The 23,951-nt window shown below is 36.7% G+C and overlaps 1 protein-coding gene across 9 annotated transcripts in view; it reads right to left on the reverse strand.

The window, feature by feature from the left end:
* LOC113237226 (piezo-type mechanosensitive ion channel component) overlaps positions 1 to 23,951 on the reverse strand; it is a 111,191-nt gene that overhangs the window by 49,365 nt on the left and 37,875 nt on the right. For all 9 annotated transcript variants that reach the window (XM_026473641.1, XM_026473616.1, XM_026473588.1 and 6 more), the window contains 15 exons: positions 23,618 to 23,723; positions 22,507 to 22,591; positions 20,974 to 21,205; positions 20,695 to 20,896; positions 18,317 to 18,516; positions 17,444 to 17,592; positions 16,970 to 17,107; positions 16,327 to 16,402; positions 13,181 to 13,302; positions 11,231 to 11,417; positions 10,939 to 11,118; positions 5,815 to 5,978; positions 4,959 to 5,097; positions 2,245 to 2,472; positions 630 to 868 (listed from right to left, as the gene is read on the reverse strand). In XM_026473641.1, the coding sequence (XP_026329426.1) occupies positions 630 to 868; positions 2,245 to 2,472; positions 4,959 to 5,097; positions 5,815 to 5,978; positions 10,939 to 11,118; positions 11,231 to 11,417; positions 13,181 to 13,302; positions 16,327 to 16,402; positions 16,970 to 17,107; positions 17,444 to 17,592; positions 18,317 to 18,516; positions 20,695 to 20,896; positions 20,974 to 21,205; positions 22,507 to 22,591; positions 23,618 to 23,723 (2,447 nt within the window). The remainder of the gene's footprint in view (positions 1 to 629; positions 869 to 2,244; positions 2,473 to 4,958; positions 5,098 to 5,814; positions 5,979 to 10,938; positions 11,119 to 11,230; positions 11,418 to 13,180; positions 13,303 to 16,326; positions 16,403 to 16,969; positions 17,108 to 17,443; positions 17,593 to 18,316; positions 18,517 to 20,694; positions 20,897 to 20,973; positions 21,206 to 22,506; positions 22,592 to 23,617; positions 23,724 to 23,951) is intronic.

The following is a 23,951-nucleotide window of genomic DNA, read 5'->3' on the forward strand; positions in this document are numbered from 1 at the left end:
GCTTGGCCTGGAGTTCCCACGCGGGCCCAATGCTGATTGGGAACTTCACACACGTCATTAAATAGCTTTGCAGATGTGTGCAGGTTTCCTCACGATGTTCATCGAAAAGATAACGGTAAATTTTAAATTAAATTTTACACGTAAATTCCGAAAAACAATCCGAGGTGCAATTTGAACTTCTTTTTTATATTATCAAGTGACGGGTCGAACAAGTCGTGCACCTGATGGTAAGTTACACGCCTGTCCATAACAGTTGCAGCGCCACTCAACAACTTTCAATCGCAAAGATCACCTTGACACATAAGTTGACAAGTCCCATATGTCTGTAATCTCACCAGCACCCTTACCCTTCCAAACCGGAACACAGTAGGTAATGCTCACATCACTGCTTGGCGGCAGAAATAGGTAAGGTGGCAGTACTTCCCTGGACGAACTCTTTCACAAGGAGCTCTACTGCTACTAATCCCACGCCCTCTACTTGAGAAGTGATAGGTCAAGTCATTAGGCTACCACAAATTTACTACACAATATTCATTAATGTTGAAATAACTTGTTACTGATTATGTCTCTTTTTATTTTGAAATCATGAGGAACACTTTATTGGTAAAATTTAGTGGCAAAATTCTTACCCAACAAATCCAAGGAAATCCGGCACGGGGTTAACAAAGTTTGGTGTTTCCCAATCATGTCCAATGTCTTCCTTATTAGAACCTCCAGGGTAATTATCCCCGTTGGCGTTCTCTATCCTGAACACTATTAATTGACGAGACGCGAACAGAAGTAGAAAGTAGTCGAAGATCAATTTCGACCCGTGCGGTGGCTCAGCTTCGTACGGAAGGTACAACCAGTTGCGTACATGTTTTAATTGCTAAAAAGCAGTTGAAATACACTTTATTATACACACTAATAAGACGCAAAAAATACAAAACAAACACAATTGATGGCGTTATTGCTTTATTTGGTACTTGGTGTAACGGGCTGGTTTCCGCAACTCGACGTCAAGGCGCCTATTTTGCGTTAAACAACTTCTTCTAATAATTAATAATATCACCGGTTCTTGAACCTGGTTGAGTTTTTGACTCTGATCAAGTGTGTCAATGCCGGGGAATACCACCTCACCCATTTCAAAATTCAAAATTTATCTTTTAGACTATGAGAGAGGCTAGAGTCTAAAATAGATAATAGTAATAATAAAGAGCTCTATTATTACTATTATCTATTATTATTTATCTACATTAAAATAACGTGTACATAAAAATGTAACAATCTCAGCGTAAGCAGTTTTTCCACTGAAGAAAAAAAACAAGTGCCATAAGCCTTGATTACTATCAGAACCGCTGTCGCCAAAACTCACACTTTCCTAACTCGTAACACTCTTGATAATGATTGGTCGTAGTACTAGTCATCATTTAAAAAGAAAATCTGGACTGTTAATATAATTTAAACTTTACTCTGTTCGCATATCGTTGAAAGTTCAATACCATAAATTCCTATTATTGCAAGTCACGACGTTTTGGTTTCATATTGAAATTTCAATCCATGCTGGCGACGAAGTCAAGATGCTAACTAAGTTCTCCAAAAAAAAAAGCGACCGTATTGCAGCGGTATAATAGCGTATATAGCGGCCTACGTTTCTTGTAACAAAAAAAATATTACGATAATAAAATAGATATTATTATTATTATAAAATAGAGATAGATAATATTACAAGTGCGACTATCATTTTTGCACAACAAAGTAGCAAAATAAGGCATTTTTCTACGATTTTCCTGTTTTATATTATAACTTACAAAGCAAAAATGGCAGACTGAGCTAAAGCTTTCGGAACTCCGCGACCTGTTGGCACACGTGCCACTCAAACAAAGCACTTCTACTATATTTATTGTTCAAATGAGTTTGAGTTTCTCAGACTTTATCCTTTTGGTGAAACTGGCTATATTTTATAATAGTAGTTGTATGACGCATCACGACTAGCTCCGATAAAATTATCACTAATGGCGCCTTCAAATTAGACTATTATAGAAGCGCTAGAGTGGCGTCACTGTGGCGCCACCAAAACTAATTGTCATGCAACATTTAGAACCGCAATTGCAGCGCCACTGTCGTGACATCACGCACGCACACTTTCGCAGTCACAATTAGTGTATTACAAATTACTGACTATAAGCGTTTAATTTGATGACGCCCTAAATAGTAAATATGTAGAACTTAATCATGAAGTTATGATCATATTGTTTAACTTACAGGGTTAGTACCAGCCCAAGGGTACTGTATACAGAAACCAGGTAAAAATCCGACAGCAAGCAAGTACTGCAACGGTACCATGACCATTGTGAATCCTGTAAACGGTTTCCAAACCTTGGCTTGCAACGGTCGCTTTATAGACACTAGTATTAATAACCACCCAGCGTAAATGAGCGCGTACAGGTCCATACGAGATCCAATTACGCCCATAAGGCATATTAAGGATATCTAAAATTATGAAAAGTAAACTCAATAACCATTATTATTTAGGAACATAATTAAAAATACCTTATCCTATGGCCATATCACTAGTACGACATATGACTCATGAAGTATTTGACGTAGGAAGTTGCTATTGCGATATCATTTTATAGTAACTATAAAATGAGTATAGTTGATGTACGTATGTCATAGCGTATGTGATATGCTCTTAGCTTTTAGACAGGTTTGGTTTTTTACTAACGCGCCAGTTCTTACAAACCAGTCACTTTAAGTGCCCACAGACAAGTTTTTGATGATCAACACGTGTGATAAAAAAAAACGAGTAAATATGTAAAAAAACAATGGACGATCGACATCGTACTTTTGTCGATCGATCCGTGTGACCAAACAAGACCTAAATGTGTCAGCAACAGACGAATGACAACGTATTCTTTGTCGACCAACACAGGGTGATCAGTCAGAATCGAGTAAATGTGTAAGCGTAAGAGCGGTTACACGACGATTGCATCGCTACACTTGCGAATTATAGGCGATTGTATTGATGCAGAACCTTGAACACCTTGAAGCGGGAATTAAGATCAACGGCAAAGTCGTTAACAACTTGCGCTATGCAGACGACACTATTCTTATTGCTGCATCAGAGACGGACCTGCAAGCAATTGTAAATAGGGTTAATGAGTGCAGCGAGAGAGCCGGCTTATCGATGAACATAAACAAGACAAAGTTCATGGTGATCTCGAGAAATCCGGATTTGAACCCAAACATATCAGTGGCTGGGAAACAACTAGAGCGGGTACGACAGTATAAGTATTTGGGGGCTTGGGTAAATGAAGCATGGGAATCCGATCAGGCAATCAAGACCCGGATAGAAATTGCTCGAGCCTCTTTCAATAAAATGAGGAAGGTACTGTGCTGTCGTCAACTCAACATAAAGCTCCGAGTCAGGCTGCTTTTATGTTACATATAGCCTATCGTCTTGTACGGATGCGAAACGTGGACATTAAAAGAGGGCACTACAAAGCGTTTACAGGCATTTGAGATGTGGTGTTATCGTCGCATGTTGCGCATTAGCTGGACACAGAAGGTCCGAAATGAAACAGTGCTTCAGCGAGTACATATGACCCCGAAACTGATCCCATCTATCAAAAGGCGCAAGATAGAATATCTCGGGCACCTGCTCAGGCACGATAGATATAGGCTGCTGCAATTAATAATGATGGGTAAAGTGCAGGGAAAGAGACGCGCAGGCCGTAGGAAAAAATCGTGGCTGCGAAAAATCCGAGAGTGGACCGGCATTACCTCGGTCGAACAGCTGTTCCGGTTGGCTGCTAACCGAGACGAATACAAGAAGCTAACGGCCAACCTTCAGGATTGAAGAGGCACCTCAAGAAGAAGAGAAGAAGTATTGATGCAAACGCGCGACTACATTGATACAAACGCGTGATTGTATCGATGCAGTCGCGCTTGCATCGCGGTTGCATCGCTGCTAAAAGTCACCATGTGTAACCACTATAAGGGTAATATTCAGGTAAGTTTTTTGTACTCAATTTTGTTAGCAATTTCTTTTCATTTCAATATTTATAGGATATCATCATGAAGTATTATTTAATATTCGAGTGTAGTAACCTGAAATATTCTTTAACATTTCACGATTATAAATTCGAGTAATTAAATAATAAAAATTGACACCAAAATTAAGTACAAAAAACTTACCTGAAAATTACTGTTATCAGTAATTTTCAGGTAAGTTCGATCTACTACACATTTTTTTGCCATAGACACTGGCTGTGACTTTAAATTAGGCGTAGGTGCCCGCAATTTTATTTGATTTTAATCTTTATATTTATTGATCGCTAGCAAGAGACAGTTAACGATCGATCTTTTTCTTATCGTTTCGATGGCATACATTATAATGCTTGCCATCGTGGTGAAAAGATTTCCCAATCGGTGTAAGATACTCGCCAATTATTACCCAGGTTGCGTCAGACGTACAAGAAAGGAATGACACGTCGTCGTGCGAGGAGGCTGCTTTCGTGAAACGATCGATAAAATCGAAGAAATGTGTTAGATGACAGATCATTGAACAAACATCGAACACTCAGAAAAAATTCATTCGATCCAGCCGGATTCGAACCGACATCTTCTAGCATACCGTGTCAGACGCTACGAGTATACCAACTAAGCCACGGAACGAACCAGCGAGCGGCCCTCTCAAATTTTTCTATGTGCTTGTTGTCGTGCCTTTATATTTGGTTTTTCAACGACTGTTTTATTATAACAAACTAGTGTAGTAATTTCACATAAACAATTATTGAATATCAATTCAATAAAAATTTAGACCATTGTACGTCAAAATTTGGCATATCGTGCGTCAATAGCGATTATCAGAAATCGAGCAAACCTGCAGGCACTTATAGAATCTTGTTTGTATCAATACAAATACCAGAAAAAAAATATGGCATTTTCCATACATATTCGTTCTCCTTCCTTACCTCAACCCCGAATTTATAGAAACCGTAGTTGAATAAATATTTTGTGCAATATATTAAATTTTTATCTGCGTCGCTACGCTTCACGTCTGGGAACATCAAGTTGGGATTGTTCGAATTGTCCGAAGCATCTCTGTTTACCCTGTAACATACAGTTTTAGTAGGTATTTCGTGAAACAGGTCATGCAATAGTTAGACGTAAGGACTGCCTATAGTTGGCACGTACACTCACATAAATTGGTAAGTAACTTCGTATACGTAAATTTACAAAGTATACGTACTAGGTGTGTAGCCTTAAAAGACAGAGTTTTAAATATCTGTGTAAAATATGTGTGAATTTCAAAATAATTATAGATCTGATATTCTAATGATCGTGGTAAAATGAAACTTGAAAATGACAAGTTACTTTAGAATCCTGAAATGGTGGCGCTAATGTTGACACTTCACATTAGTGTTGGCCATGATACGAGAAACATTATATATGGACGCTTAAAAGGCAAAATGGGATAAGCGACACTTTTGGATCATATTGAGTTATATATACCGTTGAAATGAAAAACATTATCTGATTCCAATGGTATATATAACTCAGTATGACCAAAAATCGCTTACCCATTTTGCCTTTCAAGCGTCGTAATATTTATAACTTTTTATTAAAAAAATCGACCTCATGGATGAAAATGGAAAGTGGGCGAAATCCAATAAATGGGATTCATCTCTTAATTTGCCACCCTCAGAGGTCAAATATTTTCTTCAAATTTTAATGGGCTCAGTACTGAGGTATCCCCTTTCCAACAAAAAAGAATCATCGAAACTGGTTCACAAAAAAATTCAAATTTAATTCCAACACAATACAAACCTGTTCCTCTGATGATAAGTGACCAATGAGTAAAAGGTAAACAAGGCGATCAGTGCAATGTAACCTTTCAGTAGCACAACTAGTGGTCGATCGCGAGAGGCTTTCTGGAAGCCGATCCATTCGGCGTTGTTAAAAGTAGTTATATTCGTGGAGTTAACGTCCTCCTAAAAAAACGCACACATGACTACATTCTACATTTACAAGATTTTAAAGTGGGTAACTGTTCGGAAGACCGACAAAATAAATTTAAAAAAAGGAGAGAAAAGAAACTGATTGACTGACCATTTATATTGCTGGACACGGGTCTCCTCTTAGACGAGGCTTTCGACCATTGTCCGCCGAGCTGGGTCAATGCGGGTTGGGGACTTACACATTTTCCGAGTTCTGAACGTTCTTCAACGAGCAGGTTTCATTACGACGTTTTCCTTCACCGTAAAGCTTATGATAATTTTCAAATTAAATTTCGCAAGTAAATTCCGAGAAACTCAGAGGTGCGAGGTTGCTTTCCCACTAGTCCTATTGAGTAGTTCTATAAAATTATATTTCAAGAACAGTAGAACTAATGGGAAAAAAATCATTCCAATTAGTTACATTGGCTTAGTTCTAGTTTTATCCCGAAAATAATAAATAACATCAGGTAAACTTCTTTTCAAATTATTTTTAACCGACTACAAACAATTATGTACAAAAAAAATACACACGAATTGTCAACTGTATTTTTTTTGTATGTATGTAACGCGATAACTCCTCGCGTAACATACATGGATGGCTGAAGCTAATTTGCTTGCGTTTCCCGACATGTTTTCAGGGGGCCAACCATAACCTTTACAAAAACAATCTTATTTCAATGTAAGCTTAAAGTAAGCTTATTGTAATATTACTCATATTCCTACCATGACGAACCTGTCAATCAAGTAATATATTATTGCAAAATTGATTGGAAAAACGAATGATTTCCCAATATCGTCTATTCCTTACTAAAAATAGGAAAGAGATAACGCTATGTGAACTATACAGAGATTTGAGACGGGGCAGCAAGGCCAGCTACTTTAATCGTTGTAGTGTAGTCTAGGCTCTACTCTATGAGTAGAAATGCTGGCTGAATGAACATAGGTTTGTGTTTGGAATGTATTTTAAAAAATAGGATAGAAAAAAGAAGAACATCTTGGCAGTTCTAGAAAAAGCTTCTATTTAAAATATTTATAACTACTTTCAATCAAATATGCAAAATACGTAATAAATATCTATTTATGAAGATATAATAGATAGATATAATAATATAATCCCAGTTTTATATTCAAGAGTATCTCTCGCAACGCAACCTGAGCTACATCCTATGCTATAAATGGTAGAGGCGCTTCAAAATGGTATACAATCGCCCTAAGCAAAAATTCCGATGTTGAAATTTTTTTATACTTTTTGAGAAATCTCAGAAGAAGGAAGAAGAAGAGGAGAGCCACAATATAAGGTCGTAATTTATATTTTATTTTTGTGTTTGAACTTGCTATTGTATCTTTGTGCGCTTCGTAGTGAAAAGGGGCAAAGTAGAAAATTATAAATTTAATCCTACGCCGGCACAGAAATTTACGGGCTTAAATGATGTAGACCAATTTCTGGCAATTAGCGTAATAAATCAGAAGGGCAAAAGAGACATGTAATTGCGACGTATCTGGAAGGGCCAGCTCTGCAATGGTATAAAACCCATTTTTCCTCGTATGCGACGATACGATACCGTTGCACAAAAATTAAAAGAGCAGTTCCCCTCGCAGGTCGATTATGCCCAGGAGTTCTACTATAGTCGGCAGATGCCTAATGAGCCGCTCTTGAATTATTTTTATAATCTGGGTAGCTTGGCGACAAGGGCAAAGATACAGGACGATGTGAAGTTTATAAAGCATTTCCTAAAATCTTTAGCTCCCAAGTTTCAATGGGTACTTGCAAACAAGTTGTTCGCGTCTAAAGACGAGTTGAGAAAAACGATTATACAGATGGAGGATGTATTTAATCGAGAATCAAACTTAGAACAACAGAGTATCGAGTTACCGGTATGTAAATCGAAGGAATACTCTCAGTCTTGGCAAGCACAAGGAGATCCCTCAACGCTTGGTGGACCCATCTCTGCTTATTCAGATTATCAAACGCCACAGACTCCGGTCACGGCCGTCGTTCCATTTGACGTGCAGCGAAATATGCCACGCGGAAGGTACAATTTGAAACCTCGACAAGTATATTCGCTAGCACAAGGAAATGGTTCTTCGACAGGATACCCCCAACGTCGATTTTATCAAGGCGCAGCTTGCTTATTCAAGAGGCGATCACTCAAATGTACCGCCACGCCAATAGGGAGCCGGAATGGTCGGACGTGGAATGTGAAACCGGCGTGCTTGAAACAAAAATTGTGTATAGTTGATGATTGTGATGTAGATAGAGCACCTTTATAACCATTTGTATAAATAATGTAGATTGCGATGTTTTGGTGGATACTGGTGCTTTTTTGCGATTGAGAAAACGCCGAATTTTCTTTTGCGTGCGGTGGGTGGAACGCGTGTAATAGTGCAGGCGTCCACCAAAGTTTCGTTGCCAATCCAGGGAAACAAATATCTATCAAAGCTGCTTGTTATAGATGACGATCATGAGCTCCTTATTTTAGGACAAGACTTCCTAACGGTAAACAGTGCGGTAATTGATTTTGCAGCGTCGAAAATAACTTTAAAGAATAATGTTGAAATTCCTTTCAGTTCTGTCTCTGATGTCATGTCAAGGAAAAATAATTGTTGTTCTATCGAGCCAATTTCAAAAAGCCGTAAAAAGTTTTCATTAAATAAGTCCGAGTATTTATATTTTGTTAATCTGTTGGAACCGAATAGTAACCACATGTTTAATATCTCCAACGTGAAAAAGATAGTTTAATATTGATAATTCTTTGCAGGAGAAAAGGCGGGATGAATTGAATCAGTTATCATTAGAATTCCGCGACACGTTTTCTTTTGCGCCAGGTGAACTAGGGTGTTATAAGCAGTCATTGGTTGAAATCAAAACTACTGATGAGGAACCGGTGCATAAAATGCCATATCGTGTCTCCTCTAAACAGAGACAAATTATTGAGGAACAAGTGGAAGAAATGTTAAAGTATGGGATAATTCAGGAATCGAAAAGTCCATATGCTTCACCGGTAGTTTTGGTGGATAAACCGGAAGGGCCGCCGAGATTTTGTATTGATTACAGGGCCTTGAATAAAAAAAAATAAAAACGATTCATACCCTATTCCGAGAGTGGACGATTTGTTAAGTTGTTTGCAGGGTGCAAGGTATTTCGCAGATTTAGATATGAACTCTGGGTATTGGCAGTTAGTTAGGTTTAGAAGAAGGTAAAGGGGCTATATGAGTTCAATGTGTTACCATTTGGCTTGAAAACAAAACAAGCGGTGTTTCAAAGGGCGATGGATAAGGTATTGGCGGGAATGAAGTATCGTGAAGTAATGTGATAGTTTATGTGGATAATATATTGGTGTATGCAAGTACGTTTGTGGAATTTAAAACTGCATTAAGAGGTTTTGATTCGATTGCGAAATGCGCATTTGACGATAAAACCATCTTAATGTCGTTTCGGTTTTCAGAAGGTGACTGTTCTAGGACATGAAGTGTCGGCCGAGGGAATTGGACCAGATAGTAAGAAAGTTGCGGCGATGAAAGAGATAAATCCCCCACGTAGTCTGAAGGAAGTGATCCGGTATTAGGATTGTTCTCTTATTATAATTTATTTATTGATAATTTTGCTAGATTGGCACTTCCCATCACGAATTTGACGAAAAAGGACAAGGTATTTGTTTGGACGAATAAGTAATAAAACATAAAAAGTTTTTTCCGATTTCTGACATTTCGAGTACTCTTACCTAAGTTGGTCCCATGGGGACTATTGATCCTTACCAGAGACCGGATCGAATGCATAAAAAGTTTTGTAAAAATTGCTTTTTATCTTGCTGACTGCACCATTTTTTCAAAATCTGTGAATGCCTATCAAAATATCTTCAAAATTCATGGATAGTCTTCTAGAACCGTTTTCCTGTAACTACAACGATTAAGGTAGCATGCCTTGCTCGTCTCAAATTTACACTCTGTATAATGAGATCTCTTTCTGTTTGATGTTCCGAATCGTCTTATCGTAGTATAATGTTTAAGTACTTAATGTAATTTACATTCAGAGAATTTTGACTGTTAAGAAAAGAAAAGAATGTAATAATAAAATCTATTAAAATTACGTTGTTTTCAATAATTATTCCGCATTTTCATAAAGAAAAATAAATAAAACAAGCTGAGTCTTTATAGTCACGTTGTGAGTTCGGAACTATAATCAGTGTCAACTGTTAGTTTCGCCAAGGAGCATATAGATGGCGCTGTTATAATTTTACGAAATAAACATCGCGTATTTTTATTTAACGAAAAATTATTTACTATATGATATTAAATAAAAAAATAAACAAAATATTGAAGAGATATATGTAAATAAAACTTTTAATCATTATAAATCAATATTAAGACAATAAAACTCAAAAAAAAAAATGTTTCCATTGCATCCGTGTAACTATTTTAAGATTGCTAAATTTGACATAAGAGCAATACTATTTTATGTTAAAGTCGCGTCATAGTACGAACTGAGTGAATGAATAGTCACAAAGCTGCCAATAAAACATCGTAGTTTTAACATTAAAATAAGCTGACTTTAAGCGCGTTATGGTAAGAAAAGTCAATGTAAGGTTAGAGTAATATTGTTTTAAGAGGTAGGCCCCCTGGTCAAATTATATTATAATTAATATAATAATAGTATACAATCAACCTTCATCATAATCTACATTTACTTAGTTTTAAAAATGAATATCTAAATTTTATTTTTAATGCTCATTTGTCTTAGTTTTGAAGCCCAACACAGAACTATCAAAGTGAATTAATACAAATCAAACATTTTTTGCGTAGCTCAGAACAGATTGATAAATCCATTGATTTAATTTATTTTATGTCTCAGAGAAAGAGGATCAATAATTAAAAAAGACGACCGTTTATATTTATTTGCCTGCTGCTTTTGCAAATTTAAAATAATCATTTAAATACATGCCATAAATTAACTTACAATTGTACAGTTGACATCAAAAATGGAGTGCTTGATGTAATCGATCTGGTATACCATTTTGGCCATGAAATATATGCTGATAATAGTAGATATGATGAGCATGCACCCGCGCTGTTTTTGTCGATCGAGCAGTAGCGCAGGTGCTATTAATATCATTATCGGGACGTGCAAAGCGCAGACCTGAAAAAGATTTTTGTACAACATACAGAAATTTCTCTCTGTTATGTTTATGTATAAAGACATTAATAAGTTGTTACGTCTTGTAAAGAAAATATACATCTTACAAACTTACATTAAACACGCACAGTAGCATCAAGGACAGAAAGATAATTTTTATAAGGTGTATATCCAAGAACACCATCACTTTGTCCTTAGCTACTGCAAAATGTTTACGCCCAATGTTGAAGTGTAGAGCAATCCACCCTCGGAATCCTAATTGACGAGTCGATCGCGACAATTTTAAGTGCGATTTTGATAATCTGAAATAGAATACAAGAATTTCTTTGTATGAGAATGTATTAAATATACACCGGCACCTTTCCGATCTAAGAGAGGTTACACACGGCGACATTTAGCAGCGATGCGAACGCGCGTTTGTGAAACGCGCGATCGCATAGCTACACTAGCGATTTATAGACGATAGCATCGTTACAAACGCGTGATTGCATCGATGCAAACGCGCGATTGCATCGATACAAACGCGCGACTACATCGATACAAACGCGCGATTGCATCGATAGAAACGCGCGATTGCATCGATACAAACGCGCGATAGCATCGATACAAACGCGCGATTGCGTCGATACAAACACGCGACTGCATCGATACAAACGCGCGATTGCATCGATACAAACGCGCCATTGCATCGATACAAACGCGCGATTGCATCGATACAAACGCGCAATTGCATCGATACAAACGCGCGATTGCATCGATACAAACGCGCGATTGCATTGATACTAACGCGCGATTGCATCGATACAAACGCGCGACTGCATCGATACAAACGCGCGATTGCATCGATGCGATCGCCTATAAATCCCAAAAGTAGCGATCGCTGCTAAAAGTCGCCGCGTGTAATCGCTCTAAATGAAATACCCGGAGTCCTTCAAAAAGTAACAGGTGTCATCATAGCCGAATGCAGGAACGCTATCATAGACAACCTTGAAAACCAGCTGTTACGTCCATGTACGTCATCTGCAACCACCAAGGCTGTATGTTTTGCCAAAGGTCCACAAAACCAATGTACAATGCGACGAATAGCGAGCCAGACAAAATTTGCCCACTTTGTGAAGGATTGGAGAATCAATCGTTAGTTACGATTTTCCCCACAGCCAGCGATAAATTTAACCGGCAAAAATCAGTTTTAATTTTTCATTAGATTCTTTTTAAAGCATCAACTTTTTTGTTCATTATTTACAGATCAATCCAATTAATTCGTGCAATAAAACTAATTACGTCCCGTTAAGTGCTAGATTTAAATTAAGTGAGCTTTTTTTTTATGTGATTGTGTTTGCAGAAACTTTCTTTACATTAATTATTTTTAGTAACGTACCTGCTAAAGTTTAAAAGAACGTTTTTTTCACGCCGATTACGTCGGCGGCGGCGTTGGTCTAAGCACAACCAGATGTCGTCGCTAACGATTTTACGATCGCATAATTATCTAGTTATGACTTAGGGTCGTATTCCAGAACTCTACTCAATACTCAAGTCAGGACTTGAGTATTGCAGTGAGCACTGAAAATCATACTCAAGTCCTTGCCATTAGGGTCGTATTTCCAGTACTGGAAATCATACTCAAGTCTACTCAAATCCTGACTTGAGCATTGAGTTGAGTTCTGGAATACGACCCTGAGTATCTTTTCACCAACGGAAACGGAAAGGAGTGCATCGATGTTATCAAGGTGAAACTTCAAGAAAATTATATCTGAGTAGAGATTGCTAAAGCTAATGTTTTAGATAGAAAAAATTCAAAAATATAAGTCCTCAAAGGCATAAAATATAACTACAGCCTTTACATATTGAGTTATTTATTGTTTTAATACAGGTAATTCAATATTTGACTGTAGGTCACAATTATTTCTATTGTTAGAAAAAAAATTATAATTTCATCCAACAATCAAATTTAATTTTTGTGTTTCTCATTAAAATAAGTCCCTTTCATTACAGCTATATACAAAGCTGTAGCAGCATCAAGCAGGCATCAAGACATCATGTATATAGAAGCAGCAAGGGAACTTACGCGCCACTTTGTGATTTTTTACTCATAGAAGTAACTAGAGAGTTGTCAACTTCCGTCGCTGTTGCACCTTCATCCCCAGCTAAGTGACGATGTGGCTCATCTTCTAGAGGAAGCTGAGGCAGCTGAAAGATCACATCATGAACATAAGTTTGCACTGATATTCGAGCTGCTCGCACTCATGAGCAAAGTGTGCTCAAAGTAGCTTCGGGCGACATGAAAATTTTTGTTTTACACTTATCAGTGTTGGCAATTCCAACAATAATTGTTAAGTTGGCTACGTAAGTCATAACAACAGTACAAAAACCAAACGTTGTCAATTTCCAGCATGTGCGCCATTACAACTTAGACTTAAATAAATATTTCACAATTTTACTTTGGTGTTTTTTTATTGTTGAATCTTGTATTGACTAGTCTGAAACCAAGCCTCCACATAAAGAGTGATATCCAACAATCAGTTTATCTAAAAGTTGAATTAAAACAATAATGTTTGCTGACTTCCAAATGTAATGTCTTTGACAATATAGTATTGATCTGTTTATTGGTATGCAAATATATACTTTGATCCCTCTGGGATAGGGATTGCAATACCGGGTTCACGTTTTTGCGAGATTGCTTATAAGGAGATTAAATATGTTGATCGGTGGGCTTGGATCGCGTTAACTCGCGTCATCTGCGTAAAAAATACGCTGTATGCATAAGCTTTTATGTCAGGAACTGTGTAAATAGACTTTGCAAGTGTTGTTGTTGTGTGGAAGTACTTCTAAAAGGAAAATAGTGAAATGCAAGTTGACTAAATTGATAATTAAAACGATAAGACCTTCGGAAGGAATTGAGACAGCAGATTCTATACGTACATGTTGACACGACATTAGTATTAGATACATACGTCTGACAGTGGAGAGAGTCTGCTGTGATTTAGTGAGCAAATATTATTGATCTCCATGTGCTACGATTTTGATGTACCTTCTTTGCTTCCTTATCCCGTTAATGGACAGTAACAGCGTTTACGTAAAATTAAATATCAGAACATGATACTACGGGGTCATCGAGTATAACACCAGAAATAGAGACGAAATAAGGGCCATATATCCCTGGCAACTAATCAGGCAAATGGGCTTTATATCACTTTTAAATATCAAATCTCGTTTGCACTGAAATCACAAACTAGAAAGCGCACTATAAGTTTCCGGAATAAATATGAAAAAATACTATAAATCGTCAGAAATGAATTTATTGTTTCTCAAAATATTCTCCGTTAGCGTTAATGCATTTTTTCATACGAATGAACCAATTTTGAAAACATTTATGCCACTTCTCCGTGACAATCTCTAAAACATATTTTTCATACTCTTCGACAGGTGATGAAAATCGTTGCGTAACCGGTTTTTAATTTTTGGAAATGAATAAAAGTCACAAGGTGCTAGGAAGGAACGGCACGCGGGATGGCTCATAAGGTCAACATTGTTCACCTTCAAAAATTAATTTGTCTGTCTGGCCGTGTGAGAACTGGAATTATTGTCGTGCTAGATGATACGGCGTTTATGGTTATTTTTACGGAGTTTGTCAATAACTTCCGGCAAACAAATGGTCGTGTACTAATCGATATTCACCGTACAACGATTTTCCAAAGCAACAGTAGCCACATGCCTAGTTTTATTAAAAAAAGAAGCAATCATCCGCTTAGAGGCACTTTGCACGCGCGCCACTTTGGGTGGTTTCGGCTCATCTCGAAAGACCCACACGCTCGATTGTTGCTTTGTTTTGGGATCGTAACTATAAATCCATGTTTCGTCGCCTGTTTCTATGTCCCACACCAAATTTGACGCCCCTTCGTTGAATCTGGTAAGCATGGCATTGCACCAAGTGACGCGATCCGTCTTTTGAGCCTCAGTCAAATTGTGTGGGATCCACCGAGAGCACAGCTTTTTCACACCCAAATGTTCGTGTAGTATTGATTGTATTTGACTCATGCCCATGCCTAAAGATGCCCGAATCTCATGGTATGTCACATGCCTGTCTGTTTTGATCATACGGCGCACAACATCGATGTTTTTGTTGTTCACAGCAGTGGACGGGCGACCATCATGAAATTCGTCACTGAGATTCACACGACCGCGTTTGCTATAAACAGCTATAAATAGTCGTCTTGCATGGTGCTTCATCGCCAAAAGCAGTTTGAAACCGAGTGAAGATCCGCTGAGCTGTTTAATTACACTTAAAGTCGTAGAAAATCATACTACGAAAATTATCACGAGTTAAATCCATGGTGATGTAGACAACCAATTTCTAAAATGACGCCACAATATAAAAACAAGTGACAGTCAGATGAAACAAACTGTATTCTACAGCCAAAGAGTTCCAATTTCAAATGTTGTAATTACTTTTCAAATATGTAATATATAAATGTAGTGGTAAGTCCCGGAAACGTATAGTGCGCCCTACGTAGTACAGCGCCAACAACTGACCTGTATGTACATCTCTGTATATTCTAAAAATATTCTGTATTTATTGTAATAAAGGTAATATCTCTAACTATGCGGAGGATGTTCCATTCGGTGGGAAAAACAGCAAAATAACTAATTACAAAACAAATTAAATATTAAATATGTAATTTTTCATTTTTCGTCCATTATAGCAAAGCTCAAGTTAAACTGGTTGATTTGAAGTGAAACAATTGACACCCGTCAATTGTTTCGAATTCGGGCTGGCCAATCGGAGCGCAGTTATCACCGTAATGATTTGGCAGAATAGTTTTCAAACAAATCAAATGACATTTCGTCTCTATTTCTGGTTATAACTAGATGTACGATGTATACCCCGTTTCTCTATACGGATCACAAAAACCAATTACTAATTTTGCAGTGCAACTTACAAGCGTCTTTCTGTGTGATTGTTGCCTACTGCTTCTCCATAGAGACAACGTATCAACAACGTACTGGCAAAATTCAATTATTTTTCACTGAACATTTTATATTGAATCAATATAAGCACTGCGGCACAAACAAATGTAGAGATATTTTTGTCTGCAGTACTAATTAAGTATTATCCATGAACGAGTTAATTTGCATCGAGCCCCACATACAACTGATCAATTCTTTTAACTTGTACAAATACAACAAAATACCTATAGCAAGTGGTAGACTTACATCGTCTTTCATGGTCGACGCGCCACCAACACTTTGTTTGTCCGATGGTGTAACTACAGATTTCGACTGACTTTGTCTGCGATACATAAAATAACACAAAAATTAATACGGCAAGAAAAGGTAAAGCAAACGAATGAATAAATTACTTTCAAAATTTACGTTAATTACTGAATGGTGCATCGACAATAGTCTAGATAATAAATCTAAGAAAGAGTGAGAGGAAATTCAGAAATGTCAAGCTTTTCGTTCAACGTCCACATTGAGATGAACCAAGTATGTGGGATGGAACAATTGAAAACAAAAAAAAAATGTGGGAGTTTAAAACAATATATGATACCCAGTTTTTCCTACATGTGAAGCGTGAAGACTGGAATTTGAACTCACACATTTATTAATTTCTTGTAAATATACGTACATGGTATTACAGTTTAAGAACGAATGGACCGTGAAACAAAAGTAATTAACAAGTAACAATAAGAAAAAAAAGATAATAGACTCGATTCCCTAGCATCCATCGTTTCATAGAGTCTCAAACATCCACAACACACACACAGCTTCCCATCGCCACGCAGTAGCTCTAACTTTTGCAAGTTAGGTTATAAATAAAACAAGTGTTATATTTATGATCGTAAAAATAGCTTACCTTGGATCTGAAAGCTCCATAAAGTCTTTGTGGAAATAGTGAACTTGCATGATGGTAATTATGAGAAAACAGGTGGGGGTCAACAGTTTGACAAACAAATCAGCTGGGTGATAGGGCTCGAGGCCTAAATCGTGTTGTCTGTAAACATGCATATGGACAATGAAAAGTAAATAGTAATAACAATGCCTAATGGTTAAAAATCTACTTAAAATGTGTCGTCTATTGACGTATCTTCGAAAGTGTTGTTATAATATTAATAACAGCAGTACATGCAAGACAAACAACTAATTGCCTCATCACAAAATAGAGAAATTCCTGTAGTATGGTATCAGATCCTACCGGGAATCGAACCCAGGACCTAATCCATCGCCCACTGTTCAAGCCGCCGAGGTCGTCAAGTATGTCATAAATTGATTTAGAGTCAACTGAACAATTTTAAAGGCTAATTAATACAAATTAATGGACAGTACTCACAGTCTTTCGTTGATGAGTAAATATTTTTCTATTGCCTTAGAGAAGTTATCAAACTGATACACATATATGAGAATAAGATTAATCATTGAATAGATGATGACGACTATCCAAAACACGTACATTAGTCGTCGCCACCAGTACCAACTTATCTGGAAAAATGGTATAAAAGCACAATCTCGCTTATTGAAAATTTTAGACTTAAATTGTTAGCGATCAAAATTTCACTAAAACATTATGCTTATAGTACGTAAGCATAAAGTTTTACCGGGTATCAAAGGTTTTTCACAATATTTTTTTAACATTTTTGCTCTATGCATATATCGTATTGAATACAGTATTAATTCATACAAAAAAGAAAACAGAAATATCCATAATGGAAAAGGTAAAAAGGGATTTTATTAGTATACAAAATGTAGGGTTACCATCCGCCCGGATATATCCGGACATCACCGGCTTTTTGATCTTTTTATTTTCAGAATAAAAAGTTAAATATCCACCTCGCAATTACGTAATTAAATTCCATTTACGACAAAAATACAACAAGATTTGCTGGACATCTCTGCTTTTGTTTTGTTTTTGTATTTTGTTTCAGTCCGGATTATTCAAATTTCGGAATGATCACCCTAACAAAAAGTGACATTTCGACTGTGAACTGGCAACACGATGCAGAAAACAATTGTTTGCGTCATTTATATAGCATTTGGTTAATTAAATAAAAATACGTAGTGTATGTGCAATAAAAATATTTAAAAACTACGTATTTTTATTAATAAATCAGATGGTATATAAATGACGCAAACAATTTTTTCTTCACCTGTAAAGTTGTCAAAATTGAGATAGTACCGATTGCCAGTTCACAGTCGATTTGCATACCTGGAACATCAATATAAATGCAAGGAACAGGAACATGTATATGATTCGGAATATTGTCATCCGATCTCCGGTGATGCCGATGACAAACAGCATGATCACCACCACGTAGATCCAGTATCTTGCGCAGGCGCTTCGTAGAAATTGACCGAGTGCACGTAACAAACGAGATTTGCTCTCCTCCTCCTTTTGGACTTCCATAGCTGAATGCGAAAAAATGTTAATTAGCTTGTCAATGGAAGGAAGTTAGTGCTCCAATTGTGAATATCCTTTAACCGTGAATTTGTTTTAGAGAGAGAGAGAGTTTGTTTTACGTGAAGTGAATTTTAGATTCCAGAAGAAATCAAAATCAGATGAAAATATGGATGTGATTGTTGTTTTTAAGATGCTCGTAAAAGGATTTTATATGAACCGTGTGGATATGTTAAAAATTCATATTTTTGTTATTGTATGTGGCTGTGAAGAATAAGAAGGAAGCTAGAGAATAGCAACGCGTTGTTAATAAAGACGTATTACCATTGGCGAGACCTGTCACAAATAGCATGGAAGCTAAATTAGTTGTGGATATTCAGTGATATGAAAAAGTAAAAGCGAATGTTCTGTTATTTGACCATAGCTCAGTTAGGAAATGAAACTATTTTTCCGGATTTAAATCGCGTATATTTGTTTTTTCAAACAAACCGACGTTTCGTTCTTACGTGAGAGGTGTTACAGACAAGATCGGAAGAGTCCTCAGGCGTGCATCTATTAAGACCTATTTCAAGCCACTGAGGAAGATTTCTCAGTTCCTGAGACCCGTGAAATGTAACATCCCCTTACAGGATGCAGGAATTTACAAGCTTGACTGTGAGTGCGGTCTCTCTTATATTGGACAAACAAAGCGAAGTATTTGTACCCGCGTCAAAGAACATATAGCTGATGTCAAACATCGTCGCGTAAACAAGTTTGCAGTCTGCGAGCATGTCATGGATAAACCTACAAATTCAATGAAGTTTGACAAACCATTCCTTGCAAAAGAAGTCCGCTATCTACCCAGGATGCTGCGAGAGGCCATTGAAATTAAAAAACATCCTCATTTCAACAGAGAAGATGGTTTCTCCGTACCACCAGTTTGGGATCCAGTATTTCCTCTAATGAAAAATCCCAAACAGACATAAGACTGCAGTACTAATTAATATGTTTTAGTTTATTCTAATTTCTATTATTAATTAATAATAAATTGAACTTAATAAAAATTCATTCAATAAAATAATTTGTAAAACTTAATGTAGCGTAAATTGGAATGTTTTCTTTGTAAAATTAAAATAAGGTATTTAATTAATAACTATTGTAACTATAGTGAAAAAATAGGGTGGTTTGCATCAATATTAGACATAACTGGTTGAGGACTGTACAACCTCAGTCAACCGTGACCATGGGACTTATAAAGGGCCCGAAACGTCGGTTTGTTTGAAAAAACAAATATACGCGATTTAAATCCGGAAAAATAGTTTCATTTCCTATGTGTAACAATCGCGAAAACCTAAGAACTCTATACATAGCTCAGTTCTTGATTGGTCTGTGATATGAGAGAGAAGCACACTTTCAACCAATTCTACAGTGGTGGAGCGGGAAGGGAACGTTGGTGATTAGTGCACTGCGCTCTCTTCACATTCAAATTCATTTATTTCTTTGTGAAACACAGGTTACAAAACGTGTTATAAAACTTCTTATTGAACCACTAAGATCGGTTTTGCGGAATACAAAATTTCATATCTTTATATATACATACTCATTCAATAATTTGCATACTGTTTTCATGCATAAACTAAAAAAAAACAAACTATATACAATGTCAATTTTAAACGAAATCTCTAATATTGTAGAATGACATTTCATTGAGGTGATTAAATAAACTTGTCTTAAACTCTGTAGCATCATTGCAATTTCCTATTTCAATCGGGAGTTTATTATAGACCTTCGAAGCAGCTTATTAAAATGTAGTTGGCAACTGTCCGTTTTTTTTTCAGGCCACAAATAGACCGTATGCATCTGTTTTGTGCTTTAAATACACGTTCAATGTATGGTGAATTCCTTCAAAAAAATATTTTGTATATCGATTTCTTAGGTTTTCGCAATTGTTACACACAGGAAATGAAACTATTTTTCCGGTGTTAAACGCGTATATTTGTTTTTTCAAACTTGTTTGATTGATTTCATTTCCTAAATATTTTGTATCTTAAATTGGTTGCTTCATAACCAATGTATGCGGTCGATAAAGCGTTTAAGGTAACTACTTTTGATACCTAAATAACGCATAAGAAAACTTCAATATCTTGTCACAAATCTCTTGCTCGCCCCAAGGCAATTAAAGTGTGAACAATAGCAACCAAAAATATTACCAGTTGCGGCAGTAGAGACAGTGAGCTGCAATGGCGCGGCCATGTCGGCGGCAGTAGCCGATTGCCGCCGCTGACGCAACTCCTGTACCCGCTGGCGTAGCGTCACCCAAAACATGCACGTAAACAGCGACTTTATTAACAACGGCACACACGGCTCGCCCGACTCTATCCGACCGAGTCCGATTTGCTGGAGGTTCACATCCTACAAAAATATAAACAATTAATCAGATGAATCAAAATATAAATATAATTTTCCGTGAAACGAATGTGAGCACTTACCGTAACGTTAGACGGTAATTCATCAGTAGTGAGGTTCATGCCATATATGTACTGAGCAATAAGCAACAGCATGGCGTAGATGACGAGAACCGGACTGGTCTTCAACATGAACGAGCGCTGGTCCTGGCAAAGCCATACGATGTTGGCCCACATAAGGAACACAAAAGTTACCCACGAATGGAACATTATGCTCCACGCCATCATTGTTATGGTCGTCGCTATGTACGATGACCTGTAATTTAAAAGCACCGAGTGTACCGACTTGCTCAGACCCAAAACATTAAAGCGTGAAACACAGAAAGCGGGTGCGGGCGGGACCCGCGCCCGATCCACACCCGCTCTCTGTATGTTTCACGCTTTAGAGATTAAAACCACAATAAATAATAATAATATTGTAAAATAATATTTTTTTTATTAGCGGTTAGACATATAAAATACATTTGATGGCCAGCATTATGCCCTCCTTGTCATAACTTTTCAATATTGTCTCGGGTCTGTGTACCGTCATTGTTTCCGATTTCCATAATGCAAGTGCTTTAGTTACTTACTATGGGATCGGAGCAAAGTATGTGATGTAATGACTGTTATGTTAATAACTTAATTTCGCTAAGAATGTCCATAACGTGAGTTACGCTACCGCAAAAAAGTCGTTAACAACCAAAAACAAAGAGCTGCAACAAGTACATTGAAAAATTGGTAAGGTCCGTTGGTTCGTTCGCTCGTGGCTTTATTGGCATAGCGTCTAGCATAGTTTGCTCGAAGGCGCTGGTTCGAATCCAGCCAGATCGAAGGATTTTTTTCTGAGTGTTCGGTCTTTGTATTAATAATTATAACAAACTAGTGAAGTAATTTCACAAAAATAATTGAATATCATAGTGAAACATCGTGACAGTCAATAAAAAACTTATAAATTGTAATGAAATGAAATGAGCTTTATTTGCATTGAATAGGTTTTTTACAGGATGGTAGTTATGACATTAGAGTTCATCTATTCAGCCCTTATAAAAAGCATGCAAAATGTAATCTTCTAGGAAGTCATTTACTCTATAATATCCTTTTTTAACTTGGTATTTATACAATTCAAAAGTCATTCTTTTCAATGTCGGATATTTTATTTCAATTTGTTGTATTATAAATTTTCATGCACATGTAATATGAACTTTTAAGTAAAGTGTAGTTTTAGGTACATTTTCAACGACATACAACGTTAGTTATGACAAGGATTTTATTATCGAGTTCTTAGGTTTTCGCGATTGTTACACATAGGAAATGAAACTATTTTTCCGGATTTAAATCGCGTATATTTGTTTTTTTAAACAAACCGACGTTCCAGGCCCTTTACAAGGATTTTATTCTAACCAGCATTATATTTCAACAGAAATTACCAGAAAAAGTCAAAAGGAGTAAGCAAAACATATAACTACAGCTTTTCGGAGTAAACTTTAACATCTTTACTTTTACAAATATATAGAGAGGGGGTTTATAACGCCTCTATATTTATGGAAGTAAGAAATAAGTAAATCAAAACCATACCTGACTATGACTTGAAAGAAGTCTACAATAGCAGCTATTATATCATCCAGCAGCGTTGGTTCGTCGTTGAGGTCTTCCAGTGAATCTGAAAATAATAATGTATGTCATTTAGAAAGGGTCCATGTCAACAGTTATGCTGTTCTATAACAACCGGTTGTAATATCATATCAATATATAATATTTTTTATAGGCACCGTGTATCAATATATACATACATAGATTTAGTATATACCTACCTCAGACTGAAGAAGATTATATTTATTATGAGCAATTGATACTGTTATATTACTATAGATTTGTTTATCGAGTTCTGAGAGTTGTGGATTTTCGTGATTGCTACACATTAGGAATAAAACTTTTTACGGATTTAAAATCGCGCATATTTGTTTTTAAAAACAAAATAACGTTTCAGGCCCTTAACGGTCCCATGGCCACATCTGACAGTGATGTCAACAACCAGTTAAGGTTCTAATATCAATGCAAACCACCCCATCTTTCACTATAATTACAAAAGTTATCAATTTAAATACCTTATCGAGTTCTTAGGTTTTCGCGATTGTTACACATATTAAATTAAACAATTTCCGCGGATTTAAATCGCGTATAATTGTTTTCTCAAATAAACCAATGACAAAGCCTTGACTACGGGACGTGTAAGGGCGCCTTTAAATTAGACGCTTATAGAAGCGCTGCAGGAGTGCGCCTGTGGCGCAGCAGCCACGTTTCTATACATTTTCATACAATATTTAGAAGCACAACTACAGCACTACAGTACCGCTAGGTGCGAGCTACTTTTGCAGATTAATGTTGTATGAAAATTAGTCGCTGCAGCTGCTAATTCAGTCGCGCTGCAGTCAGATGCAGCGCCACAGACGCACCACTGCAACTTCTACAAGCGTCTAATTTAAAAGCGCCCTTACAGGTCCCATAGTCAAGGCAGACATGTTTTAAAAAAGCGCAGTTTTAAATCCGAACAAAAAATAGTTTCATTTCCAATCATTAGTGTTTATACTACAATTGCATTAGTAAGAATATTAGTCCTCGCAAGGATTTTTATACTAGTGTAATCTGGTTTGAAGCCTTATTAATGCGATCGTAAAACATCATTTACCATCGCCTACGACGACTGAGCCCGTTGAGTCCTGATGTAGCTGTCGTGTTATCGAAGTTGTCCGCATACTGGACCAGCGCTTCGAGGGGCTCGAACTTCGGATTAGCTAAACACCAAAAATGACTTTTAACTTATTAATTTATCGTATAACTAAACAAATACGGGACACAGACCGCAAAAGACAAATCATAATTTTCAACTTTTTATACGCAGGTGATGATAGTAAGTTCTGATAATGTTATCCACTATTGTTCCGTATTTATTTAGTTTATTAACTTTACATTCTGAATTTTAGCATTTTAATTTTTATATCTTCTTTTGCAATATTTCAACA

This window comes from Hyposmocoma kahamanoa, unplaced genomic scaffold (assembly GCF_003589595.1).
Source record: "Hyposmocoma kahamanoa isolate Upper Pololo Valley unplaced genomic scaffold, ASM358959v1 102, whole genome shotgun sequence".
NCBI classification, from domain to species: Eukaryota; Metazoa; Arthropoda; class Insecta; order Lepidoptera; family Cosmopterigidae; genus Hyposmocoma; species Hyposmocoma kahamanoa.